Raw genomic sequence first — 19,148 nt, forward strand, 5'->3', positions numbered from 1 at the left:
TCTTGTCTTAATGTTGGTTTAAAATGGAGCACTGTAACAAAAAATAATTTCCCCCAGGGATCAATAAAGTATTCTGATTCTGATTAATATACTGCAACAACATGGGAACAGAGCAGCTGCGAGAGAATTCAACATTAATGAATCAATGTTACGGAAGTGGAGGAAGTGCAGTTTTTGGCTTTCCCCGTATTTCAAAAGTGCTTTATCTCTTTGTTATGACTGTCGCCCGCCATAATTTGAAGAGGATAATGGTTGGTCGTGTCCAAATTCATGGGCTGCATCCTCCTGAGGCCGCATTTGTAGACCGATTACGTCACAGCGACGCGCCGAAGGCTGTCCAAATTCGTAGACTCCTCCGAATGCAGCCGACAAATGCGTCCTCCTTTTCCCCGAATTTGAAGGATGGGTCGGGTGTGTCCTTCGTGGCCTACCATATCCCAGAATTCATAGCGCGGCCCAGCCAAACTCCAGTTTCCAACAATGGCGGCCGCTACTAAGTTTTAAAATTACTCATACTAATCTTTCTGGGTCACAAAATAAACTTTTAACATATTTTCATGCGAGAAAGTAGCTGTGTAAACATCAAATATCTGCTCGGTTTATCAAGGTATCGCATATTTGCAAAAGTGCTTCGACGTTTTCGGAGACGTCTGCTACCCAGCTAGCCGGGAGCTCGAGGGTTACTGATGCAGCCGAGAACGGCACAACTCCCGGCACATCATTTTCAGATCACCGCGGACTATCGCTGCTCGATTTAAACGTAATGTATAAGTCACTTAGACAACCTAAAAATTTTATTGTTGGGCTTTTTTTCAGTGTTTTGTTTCTTCGTGAGTAAATCGGTTTGGCTGAGATTAAAGTTATTAGATTAGATTAGATAAAATAAAACTTTATTAATCCCCCGGGTGGGTTCCTCCTTGGTTTTTACACAGCTGACTAAACGTGAAACAGAAAACTGATTAAACAGAAGTATGAGACAGTCGAGAATTTACGCCAGTGTCCTGTTATATTTTAGATAGCAAGGAGCAGACGGCTGAGTTTATTAAACTCCACCGAGACAGCGGTGACGCTAATCTGAAGGCTAGACCGTCCAATTTCACGGCCGTTTACTTCCGGCCTACTCGACCTTCTTAGGACCCGGCCCACGTAGACCGCGAAGGCCGGGTCCTCAGGAGGATGCAGCCCATGAATTTGGACACGACCAGCGTAGCCGCTGCGATGCTTTAGACCAAAAAAGGCACAGCTTGATGACATCATCAACATGCGCTATCGCGATAGAGCGATATATATATATATATATTAGGGGTGCAACGATATTCGTATCGATATTGAACCGTTCGATACAGTGCTTTCGGTTCGGTACGCATATGTATCGAACAATACAATTTTTTTCAATTTTTTTTTTTTTTTTTTTTTTTTTTTTTTTTTTGTGTCCCGTTTGGATCTATAGCCATCAGAATTGTTGTCTTGAGACCAAGAAAGATGCCAAGAGGATTTATTTTAAGTGGATCATCATATTGGTCCATTTGATTGACCTTTATTATAATTATGAATTTATTTTATTTTCAGTTGCAAACGGGACAGACATGACTGTTGGATAGGACAGGGGGAAAGAATGAAAGAAAGAGGGGGAGAGAAAGAAAGAAAACCAAAGGGGAGAAAAAAAAAGAACAATACAAAATTTGTAATTTATTTTATCAACTTTCCTTCTGACGATGCTGTCTGTGTTGAGCGCTCAGTGAATCTGCATTTGACTACTCCGCCTAGGCTCGAGAGTGCAGCCTAGGCGGAGTAGTCGAACGCAGATTCACTGAGCACTCAACACAGACAGCATGGTCAGAAGGAAGAGCGCAGGGCAAGCTAGTGAGACAGAAGTGGACCTCCCCACCCTCATTCAGATCTGGCGTTTGGAATTATTTTGGTTTTCATGTGACGTATGACCCTGAAGGTAAGCGAGTCATGGACTAAAGTAAAACAGTATGTTGGATGTGCCATGCAATGCTCAATTACATGGGTGGGAGCTAGTGTGTTAGCGCAGTTAGCTCGTTAACGTGTTGGCCGTCTAGCCCCTCTGTATAGGGTAGCTCGTTAACGGAGATTTGCCATGTTGTGGCGTTAAGGTTATTTCAACGAGATTAACCTGAAAGCACTAGTGGGAACACAACGAATATGACTGCACATTTACACCGACATCATCCTAGTGCAAAGACAAAAACAACAAGCATGCATGCTACAAACTTTAGCCGAGTCATTTAGACAGCTGTTAGCACAGGATTCTCCTTATGGAGACCTGATATGTTTAATATGCTGCTGAGAATATAGCCCAGAAGAAGCGGATAGTATAGCTTTTATTTTGGAAAGAGACATTTCTCTGTAATAAACTCTCTTTTCCAAAGATGAGTGATTCCTCAATCAGATACAGGGCTCGCAATATCGCTAGCCCGACGTCCCGGGGCTATCTCTCCCCTGCCTGTCGGGCTATTGTAGGAAGGAAAAATATATGTCAATGCTTTTGCATTCTTTCAGAAATGTAGCTGGGTAATTATGTCATTGGGTGAGCCACTGTCAATATGTGACATATTGAAATCGTGTTTGAATTTGCGCTTGTTTTTTTGCTTTCACTTTGCAATCGCGCGAACTGTGTATAGAGAGCGACAGCACTGATCTGTGAGTGATGATAATTTGCGCACCAATTCCTCTGACATCGTCTTATTAATTGTTAGCTTACTATGCAAACATGACAAGTGAAATCTCCCGCAGCTTAAACATGTGAGAGGTTGATCGCGCAGAGAATCGCTGAGCTTATGTGAGTGCGGCAGGATATATATTTCACTACGATGACCTGGATGACTGAGAACCTTCACAGACAGATATATATTTTAGTTCTGCTGAGCCAAATAAGACAGGTCAGGGTGAAGAAGTGACAGCCAAAGAAAAGCTTACCACAAAACGGAGAAGTTATGACAAATCAGACTATAAGGCAAAAAGAAAGTGCAGCTTTATGGTTTCATGGACAAAAGAATTTCTGTGGCTGCAATATGACGAGCTAAAAAACAACACGCACAAGGGTTAGGGTTAAATTTAAAAACTGTACTTTTGTGTTAAAATATATATTTATAATTTTAATAAATGACAAATTAAAAAGGCATGAACATTTTTTTTGTATCGAAAAAATATCGAACCGTGACACCAAAGTATCGAACCGAACCGAACCGTGAATTTTGTGTATCGTTGCACCCCTAATATATATATATTTATTTTTTTTATTTTTTATTTTTTTATTAGTAATATAAACATACAAACAAAATGCACCATATATTACAGATTCAGAGAATAGACCTTTCTTACATATTAGGAACTTTCATGCATAGTGAAAATAAAATACAAAGATGGGGTCACATAATTCAACAAATTATTAACTCACTAAATCAAAATCTTCTATAAAGGAAATAAAAGAAGCAGCCTTTTTCTTCTTAACTAAAGTCAAAGATTTAACCAACAGGTTTAAGTCGTTTTTCCAGTAAGCTAGTGTTGGTTTAGTCTTAAAAAAACGACATTTATGTATAAAATGCTTGCACAAGATTAATAACACATTAACACCATAATTAGCTTTCTTTTCTTTCAAAAACACTCCAAACATTATCATATTTAGGGTAAATGGGGTAATTTGAATCCCCTTGGAATAAAGCCAGGTATGAAAATCCAACCAAAATATTTGTATAAAATTGCACAAAAAGAATAGATGATCCAAATCCTCCTCTTCTGTTTCACAAAATGCACAATTACCTGTTTCTATTTTGAATCTATCACTAAGGAGTCTATTTGTCGGGTAAATTTTATTCAAGATTTTAAATTGGACTTCTTTCCCTTTAGGAGGGATAGGGAAGGTGATATAATCAGTTCTTATTTTTTCAATTTCTTCCCTTTGGAAATCTTTTAATATGTAATTACGTCTAAGTAAATTTGAAGAATAAAGACTCCTTAATGAAGATCTAAGAAACTTATTGTTGCATTTAACATCACAAAATCGAATACCATCTATATATAATTGCCTTAACTTGGGGGAGATGTCAGAATATATTATATCATTTACAACTATGTTTTTAAGTGACAATGGAATGGATTTTATGACCCGATTAAATTTACTTTTAGAACATTGGATATTAAACTTCTGGCAAAAATCTTGATGTCCTAGAACATGCCCTTCCTCATCTACAAAATGGGCAATTGCCCAAACACCTTTTGATAACCAATCTTGAATAAAAATAGATTTTCTGTTTATCAGCATATATCTATTGTTCCAAATTGGGCTATTATGTGGAGTGAAATTATGTTTAAATAACATTTTCCAATAAAGAAGGACCTGTTTATGGAATTCAGAGAGTTTAGCAGGTAGCTTAGTAATTTCAAAGTCACACTTTAGGAGAAAGTCGATACCCCCCAGTGTGTTGAAGACCTTATTTGGTATAAAAAACCAAATGGAGTGTGGATTATTTAGGAAGGATTTTAACCATTTAAGTTTCAAAACACCATTCATTACATCAAAATCAATTGCGTTTCCACCGCTTTCAATGTATGGTTTAACCAAATCATCTTTAGATATATAATGGCACTTATTCCTCCAAATAAAATTAAAATTCAAGCCATTAATTGTCTTAATAACTTTATTCGATATTGATAAAGAGTAAGCTGGATATATAAATCTAGATAAACTATCCATTTTGGTTAATAATATTCTTCCAAAAATTGTGATGTCTCTCTGTAACCATTTATTTAAGATTGTCTTACATTTGTCAACATTATCTAAAATATTTACTTTTTCTAAGACTTTGTGATCTTTTGAAATTGTGATGCCCAAATATTTTACCTCCTTCTTCACCTTTATATCGTACAGTAATTGTGAATTACACTCTTTTAATGCCAATAATTCACATTTATTTAAATTTAACTTTAAGCCTGAAGCTTTTGAGAATGTAGTGATTATTTGTTTTACCAGGGGGATCTGATGTTCATTTTTTAAGAAAAGAGTAGTGTCATCTGCAAGTTGACTAATTATTAAAAGATTATCCATAATCTCAATTCCAACAACGCTGCTGTTTTTAATTAGAATTGCGAGCATCTCCACAACCATTATGAACAACAACGGAGAGCTTCCACACCCTTGCCTAATTCCTCTTTTAACGCTAAACCTTTTACCAGTGCCATAGCCTAATGACACAGAGCTATTTATATCATTATACAGTATATCTACACTGAACAAAAATATAAACGCAACACCTTTGTTACTGCTCCCATTCCCCATGGGTTGGACGTAGAGACCTAAAATTCATTCCAGATACACAATATAACCATCCCTCCCAAACAGTGGTCACAAATCAGTCCAAATGTGTGGTAGTGGGCACATCTGCTATATTAAGATAATCCATCCCACCTCACAGGTGTGCCACATCAGGATGCTGATCTGACATCATGAGTAGTGCACAGGTGTACCTCAGACTGCCCACAACAAAAGGCCACCCTGGAATGTGCAGTTTTTTGCGCTATTGGGGGTCTGGGGACCCAGAACCGGTCAGTATCTGGTGTGACCACCATTTGCCTCATGCAGTGCAACACATCGTCGCATGGAGTCTATCAGATTGTCAATTGTGGCCTGTGGAATGTTGGTCCACTCCACTTCAATGGCTGTGCGAGGTTGTTGGATATTCGTGGGAACTGGTACACGCTGTCGTATACGCCGGTCAAGCACATCCCGAACATGCTCAGTGGGTGACATGTCCGGTGAGTATGCTGGCCATGCAAGAACTGGGACATTCTCAGCTGCCATCTGCCCTGAACAATGTGAACCATGATTCATCCGTGAAGCGCACACCTCTCCAACGTGCCAGACGCCATCGAATGTGAGCATTTGCCCACACAAGTCTGTTACGGCGACGAGCTGGAGTCAGGTCAAGACCCCGATGAGGACGACGGGCATGCAGTTGAGCGTCCCTGAGACGGTTTCTGACAGTTTGTGCAGAAATTGTTTGGTTGTGCAAACCAATTGTTCCAGCAGCTGTCTGGGTGGCTGGTCTCAGACGATCTTGGAGGTGAACCTGCTGGATGTGGAGGTCCTGGGCTGGTGTGGTTACACGAGGTCTGCGGTTGTGAGGCCGGTTGGATGTGCTGCCATATTCTCTGAAACGCCTGTGGAGACGGCTTATGGTTGAGAAATGAACATTCAATGCACGGGCGACAGATCTGGTTGACATTCCTGCTGTCAGCATGCCAATTGCACGCTCCCTCATTGTTTGTGGCATCTGTGGCATTTTGCTGTGAGACAAAACTGCACATTCCAGGGTGGCCTTTTGTTGTGGGCAGTCTGAGGTACACCTGTGCACTACTCATGATGTCAGATCAGCATCCTGATGTGGCACACCTGTGAGGTGGGATGGATTATCTCAATATAGCAGATGTGCCCACTACCACACATTTGGACTGATTTGTGACCACTGTTTGGGAGGGATGGTTATTCCAAATAAAGCTGTTTCCCTTTGAGATGAAATGACTTTGTGTCCTGATATATAATAAAGATGTTGTTGTTTTTGAGCCCCTGTATTAAAAGTAGTTTAAAGTCAGCTTGAGTTTGATGTCTTTATGTCAAAGCTGCTCATGATGTTGAGCTGCTGATGGAATAAAAACAATATAAAAGCATGTAGTCCAGACTTAAATGTAGCCTGTTGTTAGCTGAGGTCCACACACAGTGTTTGACAGTGTAAAGTGTGTGAAAGGGCTGCTGGTGGAGCTCACTAGGATGAGCAGGTGACCACGAGGTGGAGAGCAGCTGGCCTGGCTTTGACCCGGGCCACGCCCCCTTTCTCTCTGCTTTGCTGTCACTTATCTTCACTGCTCTGTCCAATAAAGCTGAAAAAGGCCCCGAATCAAAGAAATCTGCTGCAGCCTCTGAAATGTCTTCTGTTTCCTTCCCGACGGCTTTTTCACCGTCAGCCCATCAGACAGTCCAGCAGCATTTATGATGATGTCATGATGTTGAAGAGGCTGCTACGGTGGCCTCCCGTGACCCCCAGCCTCATCACAGCTGAGATGCAGACATTTGAAAACATTCAGCAGACAACTGAATAACAGTCCAACACAACAGTCTGTGTGCAGACACACACTGACCTTTCATATAGTCAAACACAGCTGGTTGAGTCATTTCTCTGTGAGTCTAAAGTGAATCTAGTATTTGAAAGTCCACTTCCTGTATTTGTTGTTGAAGACTTCTTCAGCTTCTTCTCAAGGACATCAGCTGCTTGTTTGGCAGCAGAGGCAGTTAAGAAGCTTCCTGAAAAACACTGAACAGTGAGTTCACTGTGGCATATGACAGATTCAGCTTTCTGTGTGCAAATGTGTCTGTGTCGACCTTTCAAATGCTGTTGAATCCAAAACATCAGCGGCTCCTCGGCTGCTCGCTTCATGCACTTCTGTCTGTGTGACAGTCCAATGACATCACAGCTGTTTCCAGCCCCAGTGTCTCAGGACTGGACACCTTTAAACATGTCGAGGATCAAACAGCGTCCAGCTAAACACACATGAAACTATCAGAGCTGACAATCATTCCAATAACATCTAATGGTTCATGTATGTAGACACAGGACTACAAGGAAATGGCTCTCAGCATCTGGCTGTGGGAACACATGAGTCCCTGTTTGTGTTCAGATTGTGTGCATGTTTTAGACGTGTGTCACATGTAGAAACACAACAATCCCACAATGACACACAGATGTGTTTGACACAGCTGTGCAGCTGTAAGTTGTTTCTAATGATTCATTGAAGCTCTTCTAACATTCTGGAGACGATCAGTACATGAATCTGTTCAACACGACAACAATTTGACTTCAGTGTGAACGTTTGCATTAAATAACCTTCTTCATCCAGCTGACAGCATCTTCATCCTATGATGTGAACAGTTCCTCCTGTTGATGACAAACCTCTGACAGGATCTGCTTGAGGAGCTTTTTCATGTGCAGCTCTCTGAGCTCAGGGCTGAGCTGCTGTTTCATCTTTAAGAGCTGCTGCCTCCTCGCCGGACTTGTTCTCCTCTTCTTCTCCTAATGACGCCATTTCTGCTTCATATTAAATTCAATAAAGATGCTGACATGTATCTGTAGCAACAACATCATTGAATCTAGAACAACTGGAGCCAAACCAGTGGCTCTGCTGGGATCACTGGTGAGCCAACACTTCCTTGTTGATGCAGATTTCAGGGCTTCCTTTTGCTCCTCCGTTATAACTGTTCTCTCTTCTCAACACATGATGACACAAAGGAATCAGCAGTGACAAAGATGATGCTGAAGAGAAGCACACACTTCACACATATAACAGAGCAGTGCAGTTACACACACCTCTGCTCGACATCAGGCCTCAAACAAAGACACAAAACACTAACTTGACTCTAAACAGAAGAAACGAGCAGCTGTTTCTGTTCTGTGCTTATTTATATTTGACACACATGCTTCTCTTTGTGCAAACACACATCGCACTATAAGGGTAACCTCGCACACAATGATTGGACAGCACAGTGATGATGCTGGGAGATCCTATACGCAGCAACACAGAAACACTGAGAACTTTAAACAATGATGGAAAGTGTTATAAATGACTTGTTGGCCTCTGATCTGTCACAAACAGCTGAAACGTGTCTCTCATGAGTCACATGAAGGTTTTTGACAGAAAGGACAAAAAGTAGCTGCAGTCAGTTTGTGTCATTTTTATATTTATTCATCTGGGAGAAAAATCTGAGGGACATTAAAATGTGTTTTCAACAGAGACAAGAACATGAATATAACAGAACAGGTAAATGAACATGTTTCAAGTAAACAGCTGGACTGATCAGGTCCAAACACAGAGTGATAAACTTGTCAAACAGCTGTCATATCTTTATATAGAAGCTCTTTATAAATGCTGCTCACTGCAGTCTGTTTACTAATAATGTCAAAGTGTTAGAAACACAGAAACATCAGAATGGTCTTTGTTCACAGAAACCTGTCTGGGATCCTTTGTTGTTCTTTTGATGCAGAGTTACATTATAAATATAAAGAGTTATTTCAGAGTCTCATCAGTTTTCCTGCATGTCTTTATTTAACACATCAGCAGGGCTGAAGCTCTCATGTTAAACACACACTGATCTATGGACACGTTCATGTGTTTCTAACAGAACCAGGCTGTTATCAGCCTGCACTAACATTATGTCACACACACTGAATGTAACAGTGACAGTTTACATCATCACACAATCAGCTGTGATTGTTTCACTGTCATCAAACGAGTCAACAGGAAGTAGAATCAATAGAAACCAATCATTTACTGACAGCATGTCTGATGGAAATAAGTGCAGATTATGTATGAAGTCTAACTGCACACAGTAACTGTGTTACAATAAGGACTTAACAGCGCCCTCTGCTGGAGTGTTTCAGTACTGCGTTAACTAGAATACACCACCTCCTCCTCACACCACCTGCTACAGCTCTACTCTTCTATGACTACAGTCATCCACAGCACTGATGTGAGGTCACATGGTTCATATGTAAGGAGCACAGCTGACCTCAGGTCAGTTTAATGACTGTGAGCAGCAGCTGTGTTATTGTCACTGTGACAGGGAGACACTCTCAGACACAGCGCTCATGTCAGCTTGTTCTCATGCAGGAGGATCAGGAGCTCCATGTTTGTCTTTCTGTTTGAATCATGATGTGTTTGTGCCATCAGAGTCTGTCATGAGTACTCAGGGTTTCACAGCAGCTCTTCTGGATGCTGACGAGGACTCCAACCTCATGTTTCACCTCTCTGAGCTTCTGATGTCTGTGAACACTCGTGTTTCTTCTCTGGGCTCATCTGGACAAAAACACCTTTCTGTGTTTGGCTGCAGCCTCATTCTGACTGACAGGAAGTGTGTTATCCATGAGCTGCACTTCTGTGAGGAAGTTTCCTGCTGTGTTTCCTGTCTGTGGACAAACACGAGTGTTCCAGCTGAGGACTTGGTTCCTTCCACCTGTCCATACAGGACATCACGCTGTCTGCAGCTCTGTAAATGCAGCTCCAGGTCCTTCCACGTGCTGCTCTGTATTTGTGCAGTTTGTAGTGTGTCCTGGGAAACGTAGCACACATGGTGTTCTTCTGCTGTTTCCTCCTTTCACTGAGTGTGAAACACTGACGCTGTGCTGTTGTTCACAGAGGGGAGCTGATTCTAGCTGCAGCTGGACTCTGTCATCTAACTGAATGTGTTGGTGCTGATCACGGGGCTCTGAGGGGGGAGCAGCAGGAGGACTCTGGATGCTGACGTCAGTGTATCTGTGGAAGCTCCCACAGCGTGTCTGTCATTCAATATTGTGCTGTATATTGTATCTATGCAAAGATGAACAGACTGTGTGTTCACTGGTCTCTGTGCTGCAGCTCTGATGTCATCATCACTCCCTCCTCCACCCTCAGCAGTCCCAGCATGCTGCTGTGGTGCACCCCACCCTCACTCTACACCTGAGCCACAGACCACACCCTCCACCTCAATATACACCACAGTTTTCTCTGCTGTGGAAATGAGATCAGGAGGAACTCATCATTATTATTATTTAATAAACGCTCACATTAATGTGGGCTTATTTGTTTCATATTAGAAACATTAGTTGAGTGTTTTTAGTATAAAATGGTCAAAGTCCCTCTTTTTGCTCCTCCCCTCACCTGTGGATGGGCGGTGCTGTTACCGTGGTGACAGCTTGGATGTGTTTCAGTCCTGCCTGGTTATCACTGCAGGAATCTTTCACATTTATTACAGGTAATAACTCTGATTTTTCTGTGTATTATGAACCAAATGTATCCTGATACACACAGAGATGGATGAGCAGAGGTTTTTTTTGCAGTTTATGTAGTTACTATGGACTTAATGCATACATATTATTAAAATTAGGGCTATAACAGTTGTATTGATGTATAGCAACTTGAAATGCTCCCACAAATGGCTCCACAGCATGTAAAAATATAACAAAAGCTCTGGCGGACTTGGTTCTGTGGTCAGTCTTAAAGGGTGAAGTTAAACTCTGTAATCTTCACTGTGTCACAGAGTTCAGTGAGTCCCGTTATTCACAGTATCAATCAGATCATCAGAGAACAGCTGATCAGCAATCAGTGGTGCCAACAGCGCCTCCTGTGGTGAGAGGATGCAATAATGCAATGTAGCATTTTTCCACTCAACACTTGCAGTCATGGAAACTGTCTGTTGGATCTGTGTGACGTTGCTTTCTTGGTTAGAGTTCCTCACAAATGTCCAGATGATTCTTCTAATGAGGCGTCGACCATGTTTGCAGCTCTTTGGAAGAAAACGTCGCCCTTTGCCATCCTTACTTTTCTTTGACTTCTTCAAATGCAGCTGAACTCCAGCTGGTATTTTCTTGGACTTTGCAGCTGTTTCTGGTCATCAGTTCATTCCTGCAAACCTCTGAAGCTGAACAACAATGATGCTGCATTGCTGGCTGATCCCAAAAGGTTGATTCTGTTCATCTGGACGTTTTCAGAAACGTTTGCTCACTGATCAGGTGACTTCTTCAGTCTCAGCTGACTGCAGCTTTACAAGCTTACAAACAGCACATTTGCACAATGACTGAAAGCAGCAGCACCTGATATATATGATACTAATATAATACATATACATATATAATCCATACTAATGATGAAGGAACTGAGCTCACAGTCCATTGTTCATTCAGTGAACTACTCAGTTTATTTTGGGCCTCAGAAATGCTCACTCTGTTTGTACATCACTGTCAGCAATAGACTCATTCTGCTGTGTGGACAGGAACACATGTGACATCACTTCCTGTTTGTTTGTGACTGAAGAAGTTTACAAGGAATCATTTAGAAGAGTTTCAAACATCAACTGATTGAATCCATGAATCTGAAAACGTGTTTGTGAGTGAAAGAGACAGACATGTACAGACTGAACTATCTGTTCAACAGTCAGAGTGTTTCTGTAACAGGAGACACTCTTTACACTCCACTCAGCACAGGGACACTGAGGCACCACGAGACCAGACTCTAAACCCAGGATAAAGAGTTTGAGTGAATGTGGTGTTGAAGGTGTGGAGGTGGATCAGAGTGTCAGAGGAGACTCTGTAGAAGGACAGAGTGCCAGCAGGACAGTCCACATACACTGCTGCTCTGTTAGAGACAGAGGAGGAGGAGGAGGAGGAGGAGGATGTTTGTCTCTTATTGTGCCAGACATAACGAGGACCATCATCAGAGCAGAACAGACTCCAGGACTGATCATTGTGTCCAAACAAACAGTCACTGTCTCCTTTCCTTCTAATGCTTCTGTCACTCACTGATATACAAACCTCTCCTCTCCACTCGACCTCCCAGTAACAGCGACCAGTCAGACCATTTCTACACAGCAGCTGAGGACGAACATCAAATCTGTCTGGATGATCAGGATATGACTGAACCTCCTCCACACGTGTCACCTTCCTGTTGTTGTCAGACAGTTGGAGCTTTGTGTGCACTGTGTTTGTGTCGATTGTGAGTTGACAGGAATCTGATGAAGAGAACAAACACAATCCAGCTGCAGTTATTGATCCATCATCTGTTCATTGATTGACACTTTGATGATGACTCCTGACATGATGAAGATGGTTGAATGTGTGCTGCTTTGTTTTCATGAATCCCATTAAAAACACACTTACACTTCCTCAGACCTGGTCTCAACCATCGGACTCCAGCAGGCTCCACCCTGAAAGGAGGAGGGGGGTCAGAGCAGCACAGTCAGCATGCACACATGGACATTACATGGCTCTCACACACACACTGTTACACACTGAGCTCAAAGCTCGGCTCCACTGTTTTATTCAAAGAAATCTACATTTATTTATCAGCACATTTAAAAACAGCTTGAGCCAAAGTGCTGCACAGAGTAGAGAGAAAATAGGAAACATACACAGTAATGACTATAAAGACTGGTCAGGATTGAAAGCTACAGAGTACAAATGTGTTTCCAACCGGCTTTTAAAAATGTCCAGTGTTGGTGACGACCTGATGTGAAGGGCGACTGTTCCAGAGTTTGGCTGCAGCCATCGATAAAGCTCACCTCTGTTTTTACGTCTAGTTCTGGTCAGAAGCTGCTTATCTGCAGACCTGAGGGCTCCACTTGGATTCTTTTGTTAAAGAGAGATAAGATGGAGCCAATCCATTCACAGATTTAAAGACAACCAGATCTGGAAGTGGATTCTACCACGTACTGGTAACCAGTGGAAAAAGCTGGTGATGGGTCGTCTAGCACAGACCCACCGCTGGAACCAGACAATTGATGAGGGAGAGAACTGTGACAGCGCCGTTCCTTCACTTGACCTCAGTCGCTCTCGTCTGCTCCCTCGTAACACTGCTCTTTATTGAGCTTACATGAATATGCACAAGTTCATTATGACGTCTTACACAGGTATGAACAAAGAGTACCAGTCTGTGCGTGTGTGTGTGTGTGTGTGTGTGTGTGTGTGTGTGTGTGTGTGTGTGTGTGTCTGTGTGTGTGTGTGTGTGTCTGTGTGTGTGTGTGTGTGTGTGTGTGTGTGTGTGTGTGTGTGTGTGTGTGTGTGCGCGTGTGTGTCTGTGTGTGTGTGCGTCTGTGTGTCTGTGTGTGTGTGTCTGTGTCTGTGTGTGTGTTCCAGATGTGACCCTGTGACCCCAAAGCTGGTGCTAAGAGTCCAGCGGTCCCCCTAACAAAGGGCTCTTATACTTAACCAGACACAGAGTAGGTGTCCTCCTACACCAGGGGTCTCAAACTCGTGGCCCGCGGGCCAATTGAGGCCCGCAGGACGATAGTTTTTGGCCCCACCTTAATATGAAAATGTAATGTTAGTTTGATAATGTATGACACTTTACAGTGTTGTGGGCGGAGCTGAATTAACCCACCAATCAGGGTGGGATATGGATCTCAGGGGACACCAGCCGGGCTTGATGCAAGCAGGGAAACATTTCTCAATGAGTCAAAGTTCCAGCAGCGTTGCCCTGGAGTGTTTCTTTCTTTCCTGTGCCTGGCTGGCTTCCTCCTTTCTATTGGGCAAACGCCGACATTCGCCCCAGCGCGCTGCGTTCACAACACTTCAAAAAAAGTTGTTTTTTTAAGTTGCTGCCCAGCGGGACATTATACGTATATAGATTTATACACACGTCAGTGGGATTTAAAGTTATTTTTCCACAGAGAGAGATCTCATATTAACTCTCACAGTGATGCGTAGGCGGCGGGATAAAAGAAAAGTCATGAACTCAATGCAGCCCAATTTAGTCTGCAGTCACATAGCGACACCTGTTCATCGGCAACAACAGTCCCCGGTAACCCGGACTAATTATAGGGTCGCACCGTAATTTGTGGCTCCATGTTTTTATTTGCATCACTGCGTTTGCATTGCAGCAAACATGAACATTACATATATTTCAATATAATGTAAAAGCAGTCAAAACAACTAACATCAGAAACAGCTGATGTTATTTGTTATATGTCACGGTGTCATTTCCGCTTCTTTCTCCTGTAACAACAGCCCGGCGCCGTGAGCAGTCGCCTTTTTTGCGCTCGCTATCCCTGCACTTTCTACCATCTGCAAACGCCACGGTGTTCGTGTCGTCATGAAAGACATGAACATCGAGCGTAAAAACAAAGGAGACTGCTACCGGCTTTTTATCTGCCGATCGCCGTGCTACGGTTGCAAGAAAAAGAAGCAGAAATGACGTTCTCTACGCGTTGAGACGTTCCCCGTCCGTCGGCTAAACGCTTGATTGAAACTTCAATGCGACAGTGACACCAAGTAGAATTATAAATGTCACATAGCCCCAAACATGTCTTTTTCAAAGCCTGCGGTGAAGAGAAAGGTTGGTGATGAGCACCGACAATTTCAGGAAAAGTGGGAAATGCAATATTTCTTTGTTGAGCACAGGGGCACCCCGACCTGTCTTATTTGCACAGAGAAAGTTGCGCTGCACAAGGAATACAATTTGAAACGTCATTACACAACTAGACATGCTGAGCTGGATGCAAAATACCAGGGAGACGAGAGAGCGAACCGGGTTGCCAGTCTTAAAACAGATCTACTGAGGCAGCAAGATTTCTCCAAGAAAGCAACCAAAGAGAATAATGCAGCAGTCGGAGCCACGTGGTTAGTGAGATGATTGCTAAAGCAGGGAAGCCATTCACAGAAGGTGCATTTGTCTAAAAGTGCATATTGCAGGCTGCAAATATAGTCTGTCCGGGAAAGAAAGGTCAGTTTAGCAACATCAGCCTTTCTGCCAACACCGCAGCAGATCGCATTTCTGACCTGTCAAGTGACATTTATGACCAACTGTGTGAGAAAGCCAAATGTTTCAGTGTATACTCAGTCGCTCTTGATGAGACCACAGACATCACCGACACTGCCCAGCTCCCAATGTATGTCCGTGGTGTTGATGACAGTTTTGAAGTGATGGAGGAGCTGCTCACAGTAATTCCAATGCATGGCCAGACCACCGCTCAGCAGATATTTACAAGCTGTGTGATGCCATTGAGAATGTTGGTTTGCCATGGAAGAGGTTTGTTGGAATAACAACAGATGGAGCGCCATCAATGACAGGGAGGAAACATGGACTGGTGGCACAAAACAAACTGGAAGAGGAAGGCGTGGAGGAGGCCATTGCTCTGCACTGCATCATCCATCAGCAGGTCCTTTGCAGCAAATGCCTGAAGTTTGACAATGTGATGTCTATTGTTGTGAAATGCATCAACCAAATCAGATCCAGGGGCTTAAAGCACCGAAGGTTCTGTGCTTTTTTAGAGGAAATGGAGTCAGAATATGGGGATGTGCTCGACTTCACTGAGGTACGTTGGCTCAGCAGGGGAAATGTATTAAAGAGACTTTTTGAGTTGAGAGCAGAAGTGAAGCCTTCATGGAGAAGGATGGAGTTAGTGTTCCTGTGCTAACTGATCCCAAATGGCTCATGGACTCAGCTTTTCTTGTTGATATGACACATGAGCTTAATGTACTGAACAAGACGTTACAAGGCCAGGGGCAACTTGTCAGTGCTGCCTATGACAACGTGAGAGCATTCTCCACAAAACTGGCGCTCTGGAAAGCTCAGCTCTCTCAGACAAACCTTTGCCATTTCCCAGCATGCAAGGCACTCGTGGATGCAGGCACACCATTCAGTGCTGACGAGTATGTTGATGTCATTTTGAGGCTACAGGAGGAATTTGATCACAGATTTGCTGACTTCAAGACACACAGAGCCACCTTTCACATTTTTGCGGACCCCTTCTCCTTTGATGTGCAAGATGCCCCTTCTGTGCTTCAAATGGAGCTCATTGAGCTGCAGTGCAACTCTGAACTCAAAGCAAAGTTCAGGGAGGTGAGTGGAAAAGCAGACAAGCTTGGACAATTTTTGAGAGAATTGAGCCCTAGTTTCCCTCGGCTTTCCCGAATGTTCAAGCGGACCATGTGCCTTTTTGGTAGCACATACTTGTGCCAAAAGCTCTTCTCCACTTTGAACTTCAATAAGTCCAAGTACAGGTCCAGACTTACGGATGATCATCTTCAAGACATACTGAGGGTCGCAACTGCTTCCTCCCTCAGGCCAAATCTGGCTCGGCTATGCGGGAGGAAACGCTGCCAGGTCTCTAGCAGCAAGGAGTAGGCAAGAGAAGCCATGTTCAGAAGAACAGTTCATTTTCTACAGTGTTCCATTCATGTTCAGAAGAAGGTTATAGAACTGTTAATACAGACATTTCAATCTAAACACAGCAGATATAGAAGACTGAAAAAAACACACAAGTTCACTGACTAAAAATATCTTATTATTATTTTATTTATGTATTACAGATTGATTTATTTTCTTATTAATTCTTAATTTGTTTATTTATTTTTCATATTTTGTGTTAAAAAATAAAAATAAAGAGATTTGAGAAGATTGGAATTTTTTAACCATGTCTTTCTTGTGGAAAACCTAATGCGGCCCAGCCTCACCCAGACTCTGCCTGCAGCGGCCCCCAGCTAAATAGAGTTTGAGACCCCTGTCCTACACCATAAATCAGTAAGAGAGGGTACGACCTCTCTCATGGCCCCAAGTGCTGTGTGCATGCCAGAGCACTCTGGAAGGCACACAGAGTCTTTACAGACTACTCAGGATCAAACCTCTATCATCATGCAATCGATTATACAACTCTAAGCATATATGAGTAAATATTTCTAAGCATCAATCAACAATATAAACCTTACAGCTGGTTTTAATAACAGAGTTCATTTGTTTCTCAAATGAGAAAGAGCTATCGAGAAACACTCCTAAATCTTTAGTTCTGAACTTTTCCAGTGGGCCAAGGTCAACATTATTAGATAATGCTAATTCTTTTCCCTTACATTATAACAATGTGAGGAGTTAATGCTAAGTATACTGCCATTAGCGGCTAATTCTAATTAGGGGTGAATAATTATTAGTAGCTAATGCTAATATCGTTTTCTCTTCCCTTTTAACAATGTGAACAACTAGTGCTAGGTAGGCTGATGCTAGCAGCTAATGCTAATTTGACGTGAATTAGCATTATATTAGTGAGGCGTTAATGCTAAGTAGGCTGCCATTAGTGGCTAATGCTAATTTTAGATGAAAAAGCATTAGCAGCTAATGCTCATATTGTTTTCCTTTGCTTTGTAAGAACGACAGCAGCTAATGATACGAAGTCTACCATTATTAACAATCGTTAATTTGATGTAAATTAGCATTATCTGATAATGGTAACCCTTTTCCCCTGCATTATAACGATGTCAGGAGTTAATGCTAACTAGGCTTCCATTAGGGGCTAACTCTAATTAGGTGAATAATTATTAGCAGCTAATGCTAATATTGTTTTCCCTTCCCTTTTAACAATGTGAGCAGCTAATTCTAATTTGATGTGAATTAGCATTATATTAGTGAGCAGTTAATGCTAAGTAGGCTGCCATTATTAACTAATGCTACTTTGACGTGAATTAGCATTATGTGCTAATACTAATACTGTTTTCCCTTACTTTTTAACAATGTGAGCGGCTAATTCTAAGTACGCTCTTGTAAATAGCTAATTCTAATTTAGTGTGAATTAGCATTATTCAATAATGCTAACACTGTTTTCTCTTACTTATTAAAAATGATAGTAGCTAATACTAATACTCTTTTCCGTTGGGTAACAACGATGTGAGGAGTTAATGCTAAGTAGGCTGCTTTTAGAGGCTTATTCTAATTAGGGCTGAATAATTATTAGTAGCTAATGCTAATACCGTTTTCTCTTTCCTTATAACAATATGAGCAGCTAATGCTAATTTGATATGAATTAGCATTATATTAGTGAGGAGTTAATGCTAGGTAGGCTACCATTAGCAGCTAAAGCTAATTTGAGGTGAATAAGCATTAGTAGCTAACGCTAATACCCTTTTCCCTTGTGTTATAATGATGTGAGACGTTAATGCTAAATAGGCTTCCATGAGTGACTCCTTTCCCTTGCATTATAAAGATGTGAACAGTTTATGCTAAGTAAGCTGCCATTAGCAGCTAATGCTAATACTGTTTTCCCTTTCTTTATACAACTTGAGCAGCTATTGCTAAGTAGGCCACTTTTCTCTGCTAAGGATGATTGTAACTCAGGTCCAGCTCTCTCAGATGGGAGGGGTTGGAGCTCAGAGCTGAGGCCAGAGAAGTACAGCCTTCCTCTGTGATCAGACATCCTGAAAGACTGCAAACACACAAAACAACAATCTATCTGTCAACAGTTGTTTTCTCTTTGTCACAATAACATCTATCCATTTACATCCATTCAATGTAACTTTATTTATAAGTGACAATACCCAACAGACAACAACAGTCATCTGAAGCTGTTTAACAGTGTAAGGTGACCGCCTCCACTGTGAGCAGCACTTGGTGATGGTGTGAAGAAGAACTCCCTTTGACACAAAGATCCTCCCAGTGAAAACAGGCTCCAGGAGGAGCATCTACCATGACTGGTTGCAGGGTGAGGGGAAAGAGAAGAGATGAGCTCAGAGAGACAAGAACAAAACAGAGAGACAAAAGTTAAGGACATGCAGTAGTGACATATAAAAGCATCAGGAGTGAAAAGTGGGGAGAAGAAAGCAGAGCATCATGGGAAGTCCACCAAC

General features: G+C 42.1%; 1 protein-coding gene across 3 annotated transcripts in view; it reads right to left on the bottom strand.

The window, feature by feature from the left end:
• Positions 1–19,148, bottom strand: part of LOC147337049 (protein NLRC3-like) — a 646,813-nt gene that overhangs the window by 618,269 nt on the left and 9,396 nt on the right. For 2 of the 3 annotated variants that reach the window (XM_086287143.1, XM_086287145.1), the window contains 2 exons: positions 12,702–12,748; positions 11,770–12,553 (listed from right to left, as the gene is read on the bottom strand). The exons of the other annotated variant lie outside the window; for it this stretch is intronic. In XM_086287143.1, coding sequence (XP_086143269.1) covers positions 12,021–12,553; positions 12,702–12,748 — 580 coding nt within the window. In that variant the 3' untranslated portion in view covers positions 11,770–12,020. Of the gene's footprint in view, positions 1–11,769; positions 12,554–12,701; positions 12,749–19,148 lie in introns of those variants that run through there. 3 annotated transcript variants of the gene reach the window in all.

The sequence above is a fragment of the Aulonocara sp. 'chitande type north' Nkhata Bay genome, linkage group LG3 (assembly GCF_057382095.1).
Source record: "Aulonocara sp. 'chitande type north' Nkhata Bay isolate Kocher_YH1m ecotype deep benthic linkage group LG3, A_spYH_male_GT1.1, whole genome shotgun sequence".
NCBI classification, from domain to species: Eukaryota; Metazoa; Chordata; class Actinopteri; order Cichliformes; family Cichlidae; genus Aulonocara; species Aulonocara sp. 'chitande type north' Nkhata Bay.